The sequence below is a fragment of the Trichechus manatus genome, unplaced genomic scaffold (genome assembly GCF_000243295.1).
Source record: "Trichechus manatus latirostris isolate Lorelei unplaced genomic scaffold, TriManLat1.0 scaffold00109, whole genome shotgun sequence".
Taxonomy (NCBI): domain Eukaryota; kingdom Metazoa; phylum Chordata; class Mammalia; order Sirenia; family Trichechidae; genus Trichechus; species Trichechus manatus.
In genome coordinates, this window is record NW_004444045.1 from 6,333,812 (window position 1) to 6,353,304 (window position 19,493).

The 19,493-nt window shown below is 39.5% G+C and overlaps 1 protein-coding gene across 1 annotated transcript in view; it reads left to right on the forward strand.

The window, feature by feature from the left end:
• The window catches only part of UNC5D (unc-5 netrin receptor D), a 678,804-nt gene that overhangs the window by 425,152 nt on the left and 234,159 nt on the right, over positions 1-19,493 (forward strand). The window contains exon 5 of the mRNA XM_012557565.1: positions 10,601-10,704. Within this exon, the coding sequence (XP_012413019.1) occupies positions 10,601-10,704 (104 nt within the window). The remainder of the gene's footprint in view (positions 1-10,600; positions 10,705-19,493) is intronic.

Here is a 19,493-nt window from a genome sequence, read left to right on the forward strand (position 1 = left end):
ATTATTATTATTATTAAATCAACTATTGTTTATGTTCTTTCAGCTTTTTATGTTGTTGTTGTTGCTAGGTGCCATCGAGTTGGCTCCAACTCATAGTGACTCTGTGTACAACAGAATGAAACACAGCCCGATCCTGTGTCATCTTCACAATCATTGTTATGCTTGAGCCCATTGTTGCAGCCACTGTGTCAATCCATCTTGATGAGGGTCTTCCTCTTTTTCACTGACCCTCTACTTTACCAAGCATGATGTCCTTCTCCAGGAACTGATCCCTCCTAATAATATGTCCAAAGTATGTGAGATGAAGTCTCATCATCCTTGCTTCTAAGGAACATTCTGGTTGTACTTCTCCCAAGATAGATTTGTTTGTTCTTTTGGCATTCCATGGTATATTCAATTTTGTTCGCCAACACCATAATTCAAGGGTGTCAATTCTTCTTCAGTCTTCCTTATTCATTGCCCAGCTTTCACATGCATATAAGGCAGTTGAAAACACCATGGCTTGATCAGGTGCACCTTAGTCTTGAAGGTGACATCTTTGCTTTTTAACACTTGAAAAAGGTCTTTTGCAGCAGATTTGCTCAATGCAATGCATTGTTTGATTTCTCAACTGCTGCTTCCATGTGTATTGATTGTGGATCCAATAAGATGAAATCCTTGACAACGTCAACCTTTCTCTATTTGTACTCACCTAAAATTCCCATTATATATATATATATATACACACACACACACACACACACATTAGTTTGTTTTTTACTATCTCTACATTATATTTTATCCACGGCCTCAAACTGGCTGATTCCGGTTCAACCCCTTGCTGAGAATTTGCATTTCCACCATAGACATACTGAATCAGAATCTACTTTATAACAAGATCCTCAGGGATTCTTATAGATTCTCAAATGATTCTTATGTATACATAAGGCATGGGGAGGGGGATATCAGTAACTAGATGGTAGGCAAGTGTTAACTTTGGTGAAGGTAAAGACAACACACAATATAGGAGAAGTCAGCACAACTTGACCAAGGTAAAGTCATAGAAGCCTCCTAGACACATCCAAACACCTTGAGGGACTGAGTTACTGGGGCTGAGAGCTGAGGGCTATGATCTCAGGGGACATATAGGTCAATTGGCATAATATAGTTCATAAAGAAAATGTTCTAGATCCTACTTTGTTGAGTAGTGTCTGGGGTATTAAAAGTTTTCAAGCAGCCATCTAAGGTACATCTATTGGTCCCATCCTGTCCAGAGCAAAGGAGAATGAAGAAAACCAAAGAAAAATATTAGTTTAGAGGACTAATGGACCACATGAACCACAACCTCTGCCAGCCTGAGCCCAGAAGAACTAGATTTTGCCTGGCTACCAACACCGATGCCTCTGACAGGGATCACTATAGAGGGTCCTGGACAGAGGGGGAGAACATGTAAAATGAAATTCATATTCAGAAAAATAGACCAAATATACTGGTCTTACAGAGACTGGAGAAACACCTGAGACTATGGCCCTTGGACACCCTGCTATCTCAGTACTGAAGCCACTCCTAAAGTCCACCTTTTAGCTAGAGATTAAGCAGGCCTATGAAACAAACAATAACACATGCGAGGAATGTGGTTCTTAGTTCAATAAAGTGTACAAGACCAAATGGGCAACACCTGCCCAAAAGCAAAGGCAAGAATGCAGGAAGGGACAAGAAAACTGGATGAATGGCCATGGGGAACCTAGGGTGGAAAGGGGGAGAGTGTTAGTACATTGTGGGGATTGCAACCAACGTCACAAAAATAATTTGTGTATAAATTTTTGAATGAGTAACTAATTTGTGCTGTAAACTTTCATCTAAAAAAAAAAAAAACCCAAGTCCATTGCCATCGAGTTGCTTCTGACTCATAGCGACCCTATAGGACAGAGTAGAACTGCCCCACAGGGTTTCCAAGGTTTCCTGGCAGATTCGAACTGCCAGTCTTTTGGTTACAGGCAAGCTCTTAACCACTGCACCACCAGGGCTCCACTAAGAATATGGTGCTGTTGTTGTTGTTAGGTGCCATAGAGTAGGTTCCCACTCACAGCGACGCTATGTACAACAGAACGAAACACTGCCTGGTCCTGCACCATCCTCATGATCATTGTCATGCTTGAGCCCATTGTTGCAGCCACTGTGTTAATCCATCTTGCTGAGAGTCTTCCTTTGCTTCACTGACCCTCCACTATACCAAGCATGATGTCCTTCTCCAGGGACTGGTTCCTCCTGATAACATGTCCAAAGTATGTGAGATGAAGTCTCGGTGTCCTTGCTTCTAAGGAGCATTCTGGCTGTACTTCTTCCAAGGTAGATTTATTCCTTCTTTTGGCAGGCCATGGTATGTTCGACATTCTTCACCAACACCATAACTCAAAGGCGTCAGTTCTTCTTTGGTCTTCCTTATTCATTGTCCACTTTCTCCTGCATATAACATGATTGAAAATGCTACAGATTGGGTCAGGTGTACCTTAGTCCTTAAAGTAACATATTTGCTTTTTAACACTTTAAATAGTTCTTTTGCAGAAGATTTGCCCAATGCAATGTGTCTTTTGATTTCTTGACTGCTACTTACATGCATGTTGATTGTGGATCCAAATAAAATGAAATCTTTGACAACTGCAATCTTTTCTCCGTTTATTATGATGTTGTTTATTGGTCCAGTTGTGAGGATTTTTGTTTTCTTTATGTTGAGGTGTAATCCATACTGAAAGCTGTAGTCTTTGATCTTCCTCAATAAGTGCTTCGAGCCCTCTTCATTTGCAGCAAGCAAGGTTGTGTTATCTGCATAATGCAAGTTGTTAATGAGCCTTCCCCCAATCATGATGCCGTGTTCTTCTTCATATAGTCCAGCTTCTGGAATAATTGCTCAGCATGCAGACTGAATATGTATGGTGAAAGGATACAACCCTGACGCACACCTTTCCTGACTTTAAACCGTGCAATATCCTCTTTTTCTGTTCAAACAACTGCCTCTTGATCTATGTACAGGTTCCACATGAGTACAATTAAATGTTCTGGAATTCCCACTCTTTGCAATATTATCTGTAATTTGTTATGATCCACACATCTAATGTCTTTGCATAGTCAATAAAACATAGGTAAACATCTTTCTGGTATTCTCTGCTTTCAGCTAGGATCCATCTGACGTCAGCAATGATACCCCTCGTTCCACATCCTCTTCTGAATCCCGCTTGAATTTCTGGCAGTTTCCTGTCCATGTACTCCTGCAATCACTTTTAAATGATCTTCAGCAAAATTTTACTTGCGTGTGGTATTAATGATATTGTTCGATAATATCTGCATTCAGTTGGATCACTAAGAATATAAGGGTGAATATATCAGACAAAACCACCCCACTTTCAGAGATAGACGTAGACCCCACCTTCATAGAACTGAATATCTGGTGAGGAAAACAGATGTGGAAAAGTAATTATAAGAGGCCTATTAGAGGAAAATTCTTAAACTGAGTTGTGTTCGTTACCAAGCTATTGTCTCCTAGCTCTAAACCCACTGGCCTATAATTTGTGAAGCTGAGACTGGGACTCTTGCCAGCTGCTGGCCCCCAGCGAGTATCCACCAACAGGGGGCGCCAGAGGAGGCTGGACAGGAGGAACAGGGAGAAAGCACTAATTTCTGTTTATTTTTTCTCCCTGTCAGCATCAACCCAGCAAAGTTTCTTAAATCTGGGAATGGGAGTGGGTTCCTGTCTCCAGCTTATTTTTTTCAAATCCTCTCAGAACCTGCATAATTATGCCACTTAGAGATGTCAGCACCAGGCGGGTTTGTGCCCCTCTGCAGAGATCTGGGTATTTCCTGGTGCCTGACTTTCTGAGTCCGCCACATTTCTGAGGTGCTAGCTCCAAGCTCACAATGCCCTCTTCTTGGAGGTTTGGGTGTCAATTCTATAGCATCTTCTCTAAGCTTCAAAGTTCTAATAACTCCAACCTCTTCTGTTTATTCCCCCATCCCTAGGGGTTGGATCTGCTTCCCACAATTCCTCTTTTGCTTTTTCGGTCCTCTAAATCCTTATCTTAATACTTCCTGTTAAAACAACCGCCATGCTTTCTACTTTCCTGACTGGATCCTGAGGGATATGCTTGTGTTTTGTATCACTGATTCAGTTTTCTGCAATATTCAATATGTTATTTACTGTCTCCATGAATTCTAATTCAGCAAGTTTGTTCTTTTTCTTGATGGTGACACTTCCTTGATCTCAGATGTTATCCTATTTATAGCTCTACTCTAGATTCTCAGTTGCAATTTCCTTTTTGACTTTTAAGAACTTAAACTAGAAACTATCTAAAAATGCCTCCTGTTTCTTGTCTTCTTAGAGGAAGTCATTTAATTTGAGTTCTACACTTTCTCTCCTTTGGTAGTCTGATACTCTTTATGTGGCTGAGGATGTTTTCCCTACTGTTAGAAGTTGCATGTGTTTGTGTGTCACTCTTTGAAGCCTAGGAAATAACAGATGTTAAAAGTATTTAGATTGAAAATTCAGAAGTGAATCATGTTGGGTAACCTACAATGAAAATCATAGGTAGAGCTGAATGCCTTTACCTCTGTGTCTAAGAGTTTATTTTCATAATTTTGGTAGATTCAGTAGCTATCTGGAATTCGTCTGGCATGGTTGCCCTCTCAGGAGTCAGAAATGCCAGTGTCTTGTTTGCATTAGTGTCAGGTGTAGGCCGAGACTCAGTGGTACTTGGGTTTCTCACTTGGTGTAATATTTGATGCCTGGTAGGCTGTCCAGTGTCACTATTGGATCTAGATATATGACACCACCCTAGTTTTTTCTGGATTCCTCCACCATTGCCTTTAGTCTTTGTATCTCCACATTGAGGAGTTTTGATGTGTTTGGGGCAGGGGGTTGGGGGACTCTTGAAAAATCAATTGAGAACAGCAGCAGGTTGGGTTAGGCCTTTTTCAATCTGATCCTGCCGGAATATGATCTACTAGAAATTCTTCAAAAATTTTTGTTTATAAAAACACCATCCACTAGGTCCTAGTGTCAATAAGGAGTTGTCCTTTTTTGTATGTTGTTGTTAGGTACCATTGAGTCAATTCTAACTCATAGCAACCCTATGTATGACAGAACAAAATACTACTCAGTCCTGTGCCATCTTCACAGTTGTCGCGATGTTTGAAGCCATTGTTGCAGCCACTGTGTCAGTCCATCTTGTTGAGGGGCCTTCCTCTTTTTCTCTGGCCCTCTACTTTACCAAGCATGATGTCCTTCTCCAGGGACTAATCCCTCCTGATAACATGCCCAAAGTGTGTGTGAGATGAAGTCTTGCCATTCTCACTCCCAAGAAGTACTCTGGCCATACTCATTCCAAGACAGATTTGTTTGTTCTTTTGGCAGCCCATGGTATATTCACTATACTCTGCCAACACCACAGTTCAAAAGCATCAATTCTTCTTCAGTCTTCCCTATTCATTGCCCAGCTTTCCCATGCATATGAGGCGATTGGAAATATCATGACTTGGGTCAGACACACCTTCATCCTCAAAGAGACATCTTTGCTTTTCAACACTTGATTTGCCCAGTGCAATATGTCATTTGATTTATTGACAGCTGCTTCCATGGGCATTGATTCTGGATCCAAGTAAAATGAAATCCTTGACAACTTCAAACTTTTCTCCATTTATCATGATGTTGCTTATTGGTCCAATTGTGAGGATTTTTGTTTTGTTTATGTTGAGGTATAATCCATGCTGAAGGCTGTAGTCTTTAATATTCATCAATAAGTGTGTCAAGCCCTCTTCACTTTCAGCAAGCAAGGTCGTGTCATCTGCATAACACAGGTTGTTAATGAGTCTTCCTCCTATTCGGATGCCATGTTCTTCTTGATATAGTCCAGCTTCTCAGATTATTTGCTCAGCATACAGGTTGATTAAATATGATGAAAAGATACAACCCTGACACACAATTTTCCTGATTTTAAACCACGAAGTATCCCTTTGTTCTGTTCAAATGAATGTCTCTTGGTCTATGGACAGATTCCTCATGAGCACAATTAAATGTTCTGGAATTCCCATTCTTCCCAAAGTTATCCATAATTTGTTATGATCTACACAGTCGAATGCCTTTGCATAGTCAGTAAAACACAGGTAAATATCTTTCTGGTATTCTCTGCTTTCAACCAAGATCCATCTGACGTCAGTAATGATATCCCTCATTCCACATCCTCTTCTGAATCTGGCTTGAATTTTTGGCAGTTCCCTGTTTATGTACTGCTACAACCATTATTGAATTATCTTCAGCAAAATTTTATTTGCATATGATATTATTTGATAATTTCCACATTCTGTTGGATCATCTTTCTTAGGTATGGGCAGAAATATGGATCTCTTCCAGTCAGTTGGCCAGGAAGCTGTCTTTAAAATTTCTTGACATGGACTAGTGGGCACCTATAGTGCTGCTTTTGTTTGTTGAAACATTTCAATTGATATTCTGTCAATTCCTGGAGCCTCATTTTTCACCAGTGCCTCCAGTGCAGGGTGGACTTCTTCCTTCAGTACCTTCAGTTCTTGATCATATGCTACCTCCTGAAATGGTTGAATGTCAACCAATTCTTTTTGCTATAGGGACTCTGTGTATTCCTTCCATCTTCTTTTGATGCTTTCTGCATTGTTCAATATTTTGCCCATACAGTCCTTCAAAATTGCAATTGTGAGGCTCGAATTTTTTCTTCAGTTCTTTTGGCTTGAAAAATGCCAAGTTTGTTCTTCCCTTTTGATTTTCTAACTCTTGGTCTTTGCATATTTCATTATGATAGTTTATCTTCTCGAGCTACCCTTTAAAATCTTCTATTCAGCCCTTACTTCATCATTTCTTCTTTTTGCTTTAGCTGCTCTGTGTTCAAGAGCAAGTTTCAGAGTCTCTTCTGACATCCCTTTTGGTCTTTTCTTTCTTTCCTGTCTTTTTAATGACCTTTTGCTTTCTCCATATATGATACCCTTAATGTCATTCCACAACTCTTCTGGACTTTGGTCATTAGTGTTCAATGCATCAAATCTCTTCTTGAGATAGTCTCTAAACTCAGGAGAGATGTACTCAAGCTCTTATTTTGGTTCTAGTGGACTTGTTTTAATGTTCTTTAGCTTCAACTTAAACTTATGTAGGAGCAATTGATGGTCCGTTCTGCAGTCGGCCCCTGGCCTTGTTCTAACTGATGATATTGAGCTTTTCCACAGTCTCTTCCCACAGATGTAGTCATTAATTCTTATGTTTTCCATCCAATGAGATCCACATGTATAGTCTCTGTTTACATTGTTGAAAAAGGTATTTGCAATGAATAAGTCATTGGTCTTATAAAATTCTATCATGGGATCTCTTGCATCATTTCTATCACCAAGGCCATATTTTCCAACTAGAGATCCTTCTTCGTTTCCAACTTTTGCATTCCACTTACCAGTAGTAATCAATATTCCTTAATTGCGTGTTTGATCAATTTCAGACTTTAGAAGGTGGTAAAAATCTTAAATTTCCTCATCTTTGGCATTAGTGGTTGGTGTGTAAATTTGAATAATAGTCTTGTTAACTAGTCTTCCTTGTAGGCTTATGGGTATTATCCTATAACTGACAGTATTGTACTTCAGGATAGATCTTGAAATGTTCTTTTTGAGGATGAACGCAACTTATTCCTTTTCAATTTACCATTCCTGACATAATAAACCATATGATTGTCTTCTTCAAAATGGCCAATACCAGTCCATTTCAGCCCACTAATGCCTAGGATCTTTATGTATTCCATTTCATTTTTGATGACTTCCAATTTACCTAGATTCATGCTTTGTACATTCCATGTTTCGATTATTTATAGATGTTTGAGATGTTTCTTCTCATTTTGAGTCACACTACATCAGCAAATGAAGGTCCTGAAAACTTGACTCAACCTTTGTCATTAAGGTTGACTCTTCTTTGAGGAGGCAGCTCTTCCCCAGTCAAATTTTGAGTGCCTTCCAACCTGAGGGACCCATCTCCTGGCACTATATCAGACAATGTTCCGCTCCTATTCATGATTTGCTGGCTAATTTTTTTCAGAAGTAGACCGCCAGATCCATCTTCCTAGTTTGTCTTAGTCTGGAAGCTCCTCTCCACCATGGTTGATCCTGCTGGCATTTGAAATACCGGTGGCATAGCTTCCAGCATCACAGCAACATACAAACCACCACAGTATAATAAACTGACTGACATATGGTGGCTTTTTGTATATGCATATTAAATTATCTGTTTCATTGAGATACTGGGAATGGGGAGGAAAAATGACTTCATTCATGTTGTCTTTCCATCTGCTAATGTAGCCTGAGAGTGTTGAGGTAACTGTAACCAATGCATTTGTTACCTTTTTTATTTTTATTGAGCACAGACAGGAAATAGAACTGGAAAATAGAATGGAAATTTCCACTAATGGTTTTCTGTGCCTCTTCTGATTGAATACAGATTATTTGCTGTTGTCAAAGCTGCAGTCTTCATTTACGAGCAACAAGTGAGACTTCCTTCAGAAGACAAAGCAATCAAAGAATAGTAGAACAAAATAAGGCACAAAACACAGCTCTTTTCATTATCAAACTGACATCTTGTGTGTTAGAGTCACTCTAGCCCTTTCCAGCTATCATTGAGTCGATTCCAACTCATGGTGACCCCATGCGTGTTAGAGTAGATCTGCGCTCCATTGGGGTTTCAATGGCTGTGATCTTTCAGAAGTAGGTTGCCAGGCTTTTCTTCTGAGGTGCCTCTGGGTAGATTTGAACCACCAACCTTAGTAGCTGAGGACTTAACCACTTGGACCACCCAGGGACTCCTCACTCTAAACCTGAATAGACTAATTTTGACATCATTGTGGTGAATAAATGAGTCATATGAAGAAGGGATTTTTGACTTGAAGTTACCTTAGGAGACAGTAGAGGAGAGTGTGTTGTGAAATTGTGGAGGAAATACGAAAGTTTTCATTTGGAGTTTACTCACAGTACCTCCAGTCACAGTTTCTTCAGTGATATGACCTTCACCACTCTTGAAGTGTAAGTTCTGACCCTAAGGCTGTGGCAATTTACAAATCTCATGTACAAGCAAGCTGGCTTTATAACTCTGTGGACAGTAGTGCCACAAGATCATGCCATCTGCCCATAATGCAAGTCCTTTTAAGATTTTTGACCCTAGGAATCCGAATTGACTCAATGGCAATGGGTTTGGTGTTGGTGTACTAATGATTACCTCCAAATATATAGCACTCCTGACAAAAGACAGTGATTGCCACTGGGAAAGAAAACATTGAGAGCAAAATTCAGAAGAAAGTGAATGCATGGATGGCTGTGCTTGTTATTCATTGAGTGTTTTTGACTTGCTAAAAGCAAGTTTAATGTATTTATACAATTTATAAAGATGTAACTGATTCTGGAGCTCTGCTCTTTACAAGGAACATATTTCATGTTATTGTAAGCACTGAAGAAAATTAAATCAATAAATCCACAGCCCGTAATTTGAGATACTCAGTTTGAAGAAAAATACATTGTCATGGAGGGAAGAGGAAATCTTTTACTTTGAGGAAGACTTGTAAACAACCTGTCTTGGTGCTACTATCCCGTGCTTTCAAGTGACAGCAAGAATTATGCTTTTGCTATAAAATTATCAAAGTGTTGTCATGACACCTCAAAAGAAGCAAAGGCCAACTCCCTACCTTTTTTAATGAAGCATATGCTCAAGTGGAAAGCAATGCAAATGAAGCTCTTTCTGCACTGTCTATGAGTGTCCTTTTCCATGACAAGCAGGCATTGCTGGTTTGCAGTGGAGAGAGGGTCAGGAAGCTGAGTGAATTTATCCTCATCGCTGCCATTGATGCTCCCTGTGACCACTGGCAAGCCAATCAACCTCTCCAAGCTTCACCCATTCATGTGTAAAAGGTTCATAGCGCAGCTTGTTTGCAAAGTGCCTAGAGCGTTCCGTGAAGGGCACTCCACCAATACGCAGCATTGGTGTTTGACGGGAGGGCGTTGCATTTTTTAATTATATGTTTGGTTGGATAGGTTATAGATTTTGTTGTGGTTGAATGTTGCCCCTTCTCCCTGGTTACACATAAAAAGACTAATAGGTAATCTCATTCTGTTACCATCTTCTTGAGCCCCCTAGAGAGTTAAGGGAATAGCAGAGGTTACAGGTTAACAATGCATTCTTTACTTAAAACAACAACAATACATGAGCATCTCAACAGTATAATATCTGTGGATGATAATTTATTAGGCTAAATGTTTCATTAGATGCTAAGCAGATAATGCTGGCAAAGACTCATGAAATAATGGGTTTTTTCATTTATTTTTTCCTTTTCCCTATTCCCTCAGTATTTTTTTTTTTTTATCCTTCACATAATACAGAGCATTAGAGATTTTTCAAGGCCTACTTTGTTTCTGAATATTTCAGAAAAATGAATTTTTTACTCTGGAAATCCTGAAACAAATGACTTTTTTTGTGTGTATCTAGGTTGTGGCATTAAGTTCACTGTTTGATTGCATTTATTCTATTGACAAATGTGGATAATACTGGCCCTAGATGCGGTGTCATATATCTCACACTTCTTTACAGATTTACGGAAAAACTTTGAGCAAGATCCACAAGGAAGGGAGGTTCCCATTGAAGGCATGATTGTCCTGCACTGCCGCCCACCAGAGGGAGTCCCTGCTGCTGAGGTAAGACAGATCATTTGGGCCTCTTCCTAAGGGGGAAGGCGGTATCCTCTGTGGCCATAGTGAAGTCACAAAGAGCCTTTGTCTGGTTATTCTTGCTGTCAGACCCAGTTAATAAAGATGGTGAAGAAATTTTGTGAAGGCAGCAAGCTAGAAAGGGAACTTGTCTCCCGTCTGCTTTTCGTTGACATGAAGCTCTTGGGAGCAAGCCTGGGTAGGATTTAGTTTCTGTTCTTGCTTTTGGTGACCCCAGATCTTGCAGATGGGAGCACCTTGGTCCCCGTGATACACACATTGCTTATGGATCATATCTGCACCTTAACAATAACAAAGTCACATGAAAAAGTACACAGGGAAAGAGGTAAGTCCCTAGTCCCAAGCTTCACTGGTGTTTGCACTCACTCACTCTTCATTTGTTTGTTTTACAAACATTCATGGGGCATCCGTTATGTTTCAGGCACTGTGCTGGCATCAGGGATATATAAAACCTCTCAACTGTTAGTCCTTCTTCACAGTGAAGCATCTGAAATCTGGTTTTTACTCTTTGGTTGCTTTCTAGAACTTCTACTATTCTATTAGAATATAATTGTCACTAATAACACACTATGGTAATAGGGAACGCTTCCTTAAATCTTTCAGAGGCTATTGTGATAGACTGGTCATGTAGTCACTAAGGTACTACTGGGAGAAAAAAAAAAAACTGAGAAGTACAAAGCATGCTTAGTGCAATGATCATTTAATTGATAAATTTAGACCTAAGTTTAGCAGTAAACAGACCAGTTGTGACTCTTATATAGAAAGCTAGGAAAGGATCCTTAGAGCTGTTATTTATTCACTGATGAGTGTGGATATAAAATCCAGGATCCTTTGCCTCTCATTTTAGCGAAAATTGCTATGGGATTTTGTAATTGGAAATAACAAAGGAGGAGAGAAAATAAAAGAGGATGAGAAAAACACACATACTTGCCTATTTAGACAGAAAGCATGCTTGGTGGACACCATTCAAAACTCACGTCGTTCCGAGAAGTGAAGTAAATGGACTTGAAAATTAAAGTGAACACTCCACGCATGATATGAATTCATTAGAAACAAAAATGCTTATGTTTAGATTTTTATTTAATGTGGAACAAAAAGATATTTGCTCTTCTCTTGCTTCCTCCTTGTTTCCTACAAAGCGTGTGTCATAGTTTCCCGAGTAGGGTGGGAGGCAGCAGGGCATGAAATCACAGGTGATTTTTGTCTGTCTCATTTGGGATGTCCCGTGAGCTTCTGGGAGTCTAACTTAGGTGCCAGCAGTTTGCTACAGTCACTGCCCATCTCTCAACATCCCAGTCTACTGATGTTTCATGCATAAAGATATCTAACCTGGGTCACACTATGTGAAACAGGTGCCTGGTGCACCCATACATCCCTCTAAGCCTGTGCAGGGTCACTACTGTCAATTTTGACAGCAGTTAGAGAGGGGATAAGTGGCAAGGAAGGTGATACTTTCTATTAGCTATCTGTCCGTGGGAGCCTAACGTTCTATAGATGTCTAGTAATTCATTTTTACAGCTGAAAAAGAACTTTGATACTCACATATCACAGCCTTTGCATTTTAGAGGCACAGCAACTGATACTCCGATCAATGTCCTACCAAAGGTCTTGTAGCCATTTAAGGGCTATCTCTGGTCAAAATCCTCCAACGGTTCCTCAAAGCACTTGGAGTAAAAGTCTTTGTTCTTTTGATGCTTACATGGCTCAACATAACCTGGCCTGCTGTTACCTCTGACCTCATCTTCTAGGACTCTGTAGCCACACTGGCCTCCTTGCTTTTCCTCAAATGCACTAGGTGTGCACCCACTGCAGGACCTTTGCATGTGAGGGTCTCTCTGCTGGAACCCTCTTTCCCAATTATGACATTGCTTCCCTCGTTCCTTCACCTGCCCAGTGAAGCCTTCTGTGAAATATCAACTGCCCAGTGAAGCCTTCTCTGGACACTCTACTGAAATATCAATCATCTATCCCACATGTAAAAAAAAAAAAAAAAAAAAACCCAAACACATTGCCTTTGAGTCATTCCAACTCATAGCAACCCTATAGAGACTCTATAGGACAGAGTAGAACTGCCTCATAGGGTTTCCAAGGAAGGGCTGGTGGACTCGAACTGCTGACCTTTTGGTTAGCAGTCAAGTTCTTAACCACTGAGCCACCAGGGCTCCAGTCTCACACCTATACTTCCTAAAACCCTTATCTGCTTTCCCCTTAGCTCTTATAGCAAAAATATTGTATTTACCTCGCTTGTATTCTACCTGGTTTAGTGGTAGAATTTTTATTTATTTTGCTCATTTCTATATCCCCATAACATAAAACAGTGCTTCTCCCATTGCAAGTGCTCAATAAATATTTGTTGAATATGAATGAAAACTGGTATTCCTAACTATGTTGATCAATCTTTGAAACTATACCAGAACCAACTCCAGAAAAAAAACTGTGAAATCCATAAAACATTTTTTTTTTTTTCCCCTTGGAGTACTGGGTACTAGCATGAAAGTGAGCAAAATACTCTCCACCAGCTCTTGGGATAAAATAAATAAATAAAAAGGGGAGAAGGATAAACGATGTACAGACTGATAAGGTAATGAATGAAAGCAAAAATATGTTTTGATCTGCAAATGTATATATGAGTGTGCATACACACACACTCACACACACATTGAAGCATCTCCCTAGAGAATGTAGGGGATTTTTGAATTTAAAGGACTTTGGGGCTCTTCTGAGCTGTGATCGATGGGATCCCTGTGGAGAAAGGGCTAGCTTCTAGGAAGTCAGCAGCTTCCTATCAGTTCCATCACTTGAAGGGCTGAACTTGGGTTGAGGCTTGGGAGCAGCTCTTAGCTCTTGGCACACCCTCCATCTTCCTCGCCTCAACAACCTACTCATGAAGCAAATGAGTTCTGCCTATTGGTTCAGTCCATTTTCCTTCATTTGCTTCTGATGGCCCTTTTCAGCTGGAGCCACAAGGAATGGAATGGGATGTGAAAAAAATTCAGTAGCAGCACAAACTAATGTTAGTGAAAATACATTTGGGAGAGTTGTTGAACAGGGAAGGATTACAATATAGATACATCAGAAAGAATGTACTTTTTTGGGGGAGGGTACCTACCTCCCACCAAACTGCCAAACTGTAGATATTCACTTCCCATACTCCCTTTGATGTTTTATCACTCTTTTATTTTAATCATGTATATTTTATTAGGAATAAATTTCAGAGCCAAGCTAGTGCAAATTAAATAGAGGCCCATTCCAAGGAGCAGCTGGGTTGTAGACTAGTTTAAAACAGAAATTTTGAGCCAGAAGGGGCAAATGCTCTGTTTTCTACATTTTGTATTACAGATGAAGAGCCTGTTAGCTACACTGTGGGTTAAATCAGCTGTTGTGGAACCCTAAAAAACATTTATAGCATCATCCTAATTAATGCAGAAAAGCATCGCCAATTCCAAACACTTGAGTTATTTTAGAATCTCAATTGTTCATGACTTGGATACCAACTATATCTGTACACCAATGTTTACAGCTATTTAACTTTCAGCAATAGATTACTAACACAGTGTTATTACCGCCAACATCTGTGTTTTTGCTGAAGTGAAGGAAGAGTGAGAGAAAAAAGTTGAAGGAGAGAAGGACAAAGATGTCGAAGGAAAGTGAAAATGTTCATCCTCTTCCACAGTAGGGGTCTCCCTCAATGTGGAAATGTCTGTTATGCCTCTCCTGTGGTCTTCTGATTATCAGCTGTATCATTGTGGTTATTGACTTCACAATGATGCAAAGATCCTACTGTTAATGACACTTCAGTATGATAGTGATTGGAAATTGTGCTTGGATATTGATCAGTTATGTGATTGTCACTGTCAGATATTATCAGCCATAGTTTACCTTCCTGTGCATGCCATTTTCCACCCTCTCCACCACACCTCTTAGTCCTCTGCTTATTCACCTCTAATGGAGTCCATGGGGTCAAAACTGGAAGAGCATGTGGCTAGCAGGACCCAACAATGCATAGAATGGCTTTGATCCACAGTAGAATAGGAGATCTCCTAGTTGGCACATTGATAAGCACCTTAGGGGCATGTTCAAGTCTTTTCTTTTTTTTCATATGACATATACAATTGAAATCTCTCTGAAAGATAGAACTGTCTTGGGAACTAATTCATGTATATTATCTGAGACAGAGGTTTGTATAATAAGAACTCACTTAAAAAGGACATCGTGCTTGGTAAAGTAGAGGATCAGTGAGAATGAGAGAAACCTGCCATGAGTTGGGTTGACACAATAGCTATACAACGATGGCTCAAACATACCAACAATTGTAGGGATAGTGCAGGACCCGGCGATGTTTCATTCTCTTATACGTAAGGTCACCATGAGTTGGAGCTATCTTGAGGACAACTAACAACAACAGCAACATAATAAGAATACGCCCTCTCCTCACTTATCAACTATCTTGTTATCTGATGTTTTGAATTTACAACAGTGAAAAATCTACTATCCGACTATTTTGTGCATTAACGATGTATGTCTGACAGTAACGAAAACCGAGGCACAAGGCGAGAGTAACACTGGCTGTGATGGTTAAGGTTATATGTCAGCTTGGCTGGGCCAGGATTCTCAGTGGTTTGGCAGTTATGTAATGATGTAATCTGGCAGTTATGTAATGATGTAGTCATCCTCCATTTTGTGATCTGACGTGGTCCTCCTCCATTTTCCTATAACACATATTTTCACATAACAACCTAGTCTTTGAAACCTAACCATGCTGATGAGTGAGGAGAAGGTGTAGAAAGAGCTACTATTTTTTGAATGCCACCTTGTACCAGGCACTGTGTTAAGTGATTTTTCCATAGACATTTCATTTAATTTGCACAAGAATGCCACGAGATACTAGAAAGCTATACATGTTATCATGCCAGTCTTATAGCAACATGTCCAAGTTCTCAGATAACTGGGAAGCACCAAGAGTAGACTCATATCAAGGCCAATCTAATTTTAAAGTTCAGATCTTTCCCTTCTGTGACAGTTTCCTTGTTTTTTGTTTGTTTGTTTTCATTTGTTTGTTTTTAACAAGATCAAGGGCTTAGTTAGGTGCCCTGGTGATGCAATGGTTAAGTACTCTGTTGCTAACCAAAGGTTGGCAGTTCAAACCCACCAGACCACTCCATGGGAAAAAGGCCTGACAATCTGCTTCCGTGAAGACTACAGCCAAGAAAACCCTATGGGACAATTCTACTCTGTCACATGGGGTTGTTGTGAGTTGGAATCAACTCAATGGCAAACAACAACAACAACAACTTGGATTTAGTTTCCTCAATCCTTTTTTGAAGCTTGAGAGCCCTTTGGCCAGTGATAGTTCATCTGCTTGCTAGGCTACCTGACGTTTCATCCTTACAGATACAGTTTTTTGGATTAAAATCTGTTCTAACAAATATTCTAACTGTAAAGCTCTTATGAATTCTTTATCTCTTTTAAAAAGATAGCATAGTGACAAAACTAAGCACAGAGTATTGAGGGAATGGAGGGCTGAGAGCTGAGGGGGGCAAGGAGTCTGCGGCTGACATCTCTAGAGCCTTCTGTCTTCCCAAGTCATGGAGTCTCGGATTGATGGTATCCTAGGAATTAGGAGGGTATTGGATTCCTAAAGTTACAGTAGGGAGGAGGTTATGAAAGAGAAGACAAAGGGGCACGTAAAAGGTAGGTGAGAAGCTCAAGGGAACTCTCTATCTATCCTCACACAATTTTTGTCATATTTCAACATAGCTTTGAAAAATCTCATTGTTGAGAAGAGTCCCAGATTTATTCTGATATAAATGCATACTGCATTATTTCTTCTGCTTTACATTAGTGGGTATGGAAATGGTAGAAAGAGAAATGGATACTGTCAGTGTGGCATGATGGGGAAAAGCCTCAACTTTGGAGTCAAATAGACTGAGGATCAAACCCTGACTAGCATTTCCTAACCCTGACTATGGCAATCTGTACCTCAGGCTCCTCATCTGAAAACAGGAATAATAGTTCCCTCATAGGACTGTTATGAGATGAAGAAGAAAAAATAAGAATACGTAAAACATTTAGAATATTTTCTAATATAAAATGGTAGAGATTATTGATTTCTATTCCTCCTCCTCCAGCAAATTAGGCTCCCATTTAACAATTTCTATATATATTGTTCAGTGACATTGCTTACGTTTTCCACATTGTATCAACATTCACATTATTTCCATTCTGGTTGTTTTGCTACTAATAATCTAGCATCCCTGTCCCTCTCCCTGACCTTCTCATGTTTGCTTTAGGGTGAGTGTTGACCATTTGGTTGCATATAGTTTTTTTTTTTTCTTTTAAGAAGTACAGTACTCATGCGTGGTATTATTTATTTTATGAGCCCATCTGTTGTTTAGCTGAAAGATTGCCTTCAGGAGTGGCTTCAGTTTGAAATTTAAAAGATTTCCCAGGGTAATAGTGTTGGGTCTTCTAGTCTCTACTGGTCTAGTAAGTCTGGCCATGTTTTTTTAAGAATTTGAGTTTTGTTTCTACACTTTTGTCCCATTCTATTTGGGACAAACTATTATATCCCTGGTCAGAATGATCAGTAGTGGTAGCTGGGCACCAGCTAGTTTGTCTGGTCTCACAATAGATGAGGCCATTGTTCGTGTAGGCAGTTAGTTCCATAGACTAGTTACCTCTTTGAGTCTTTGGTTTCCTTCTTTCTCTTTTTCTCCAGACAGGGGTAGAGAGCAATATTTGTATCTTAGGTGGCCACTCGCAAGCTTTCAAGACCCCAGATGCTACTTACCAAACTAAGATGTAGAACATAAACTTTATAGAATATGTTGTGTTCTGCCTATTGACCAAGTTGCCCCATGAGACAATGGTCCTAAGCCTCCAATCCCAGTAAACCAATCTGTGAGGTGTGTGGTTATATCTAGGAAATATCCATTGCTGTGCCACCTGTGTGGTTTATTATGTATATGAATATATGTGTAGCACACAAAAACATGTATATGCATATGCCTACAGATACACCTATACCTGCACATGTATATACACATGTTATTGTTGTTAGGTGAGGTCAAGTCGTTTCTGACTCATAGACCTCATGTACAACAGAACAAAACACTGCTTGATCCTATGCCATCCTTACAATAGTTGCTGTGTTTGAGCCCATTGTTGCAGCCACTGTTTCAATCCATCTCCTTGAGGGTCTCCCTCTTTTTTGCTCACCATCTGCTTTACAAATATGATGCCCTTCTCCAGGGATCGGTGCCTCCTGATAACAGTACATAAGATGAGGTGTCACCATCTTCACTTCTAAGGAGCATTCTGGCTGTATTTGTTCCAAGACAGATTTGTTCGTTCTTCTGGCAGTCCATGGTATATTCAGTATTCTTCACCAGCACCATAATTCAAAGGCATCTATTCTTCTTCAGTCTTCCTTATACATTGTCCGGCTTTCATATGCATTTGAGGCAATTGAAAATACCATGGCTTGGGTCAGGAACACCTTAGTCCTCACTCAGAGTGAAATCTTCATTTTTTAACATTTTAAAGAAGTCTTTTGCAGTAGATTTGCCCAATGCAATATACACGCACATCTCTTCATACACACACACACACACACACACACACACACACACACACACATATATATGACACTTCTTAGTGTCATCATTAACCTTTGTCACATTGTGCACACTTTACCCACATTCGATACTGCCTTTCCCATCAACAAAAATAACAAGTGTCTACTATCTAGAGAGTGATTCTCCCTCACTCCTCCTCCCGTCTCTGGTAACCACCAAAGAACATTGATTTTTGTCTTTATACCTATTTTTGTCTTTTCATAAAAGTGGTATCATACAATATTTGTCCTTTTTTAATTGAGTTATTTCACTCAGCATAATATCCTCCTGGTCCATCTGTGTTTCGCAAACTAATCATTATTCTTTACAGCTGTGTAATATTCCATTGTATGTATGTACCATATTTTGCTTATCCATTCATACATTGACGGGCACTTAGGTTATTTCCATCTTTTTGCTACTGTGAATAATGCTGCAATGAAGATAGGTGTGCATATGTGTATTCGTGTCACGGCTATTAGATCTTTGCTGAAGCATAAGGTATATCTATTTTTCTATTTTCTTTTTCTTTTTGAGAAAGTGCCATACTGTTTTCCATAGTGTTGTTTTACCATTTTACAATCTCACCAGCAGTGGATGAGTTTTCCAATCTCCCCCCAACCTTAGTCACATTTGTTTTTGTTTTTTTTTCCCCAGTCAGTGACATTTTTGCAGGGATGAGAGTGTATCTCATAGTAGTTTTGATTTGCATTTCTCTAATGGCTAATGATCCTCACATCTTTTTGTGTGTTTGTTGACCACTTGGATGTCCTCTGTAGTAAAGTGTCTGTTCATGTCTTTTGCTTATTTTTTAATCGGACTGTTTTTTCTTTTTGTTGTTGAGTTGCTAATGTTTTCCATGTATTTTAGAGATTAGACCCTTATTAGATATGTCATTCCCAAAGGTTTTTTCCCAGTCTGTAGATTCTCTTATTACTCTTTTGAAAAAGTTTTTTGATGAGCATAATCATTTAATTTTTAGGAAGTCCCAGTTATCTAATTTGCCTTCTGTTGCTTGTGCATTTGTAGTTGTGTTTGGTAATCTATTTCTGAAGAAAATTACATTCCAAAATTACATTTTGTGCCTATATTATCTTCTAGGAATTTTATAGTTTTAGATTTAACATTTAGGTCTATGAT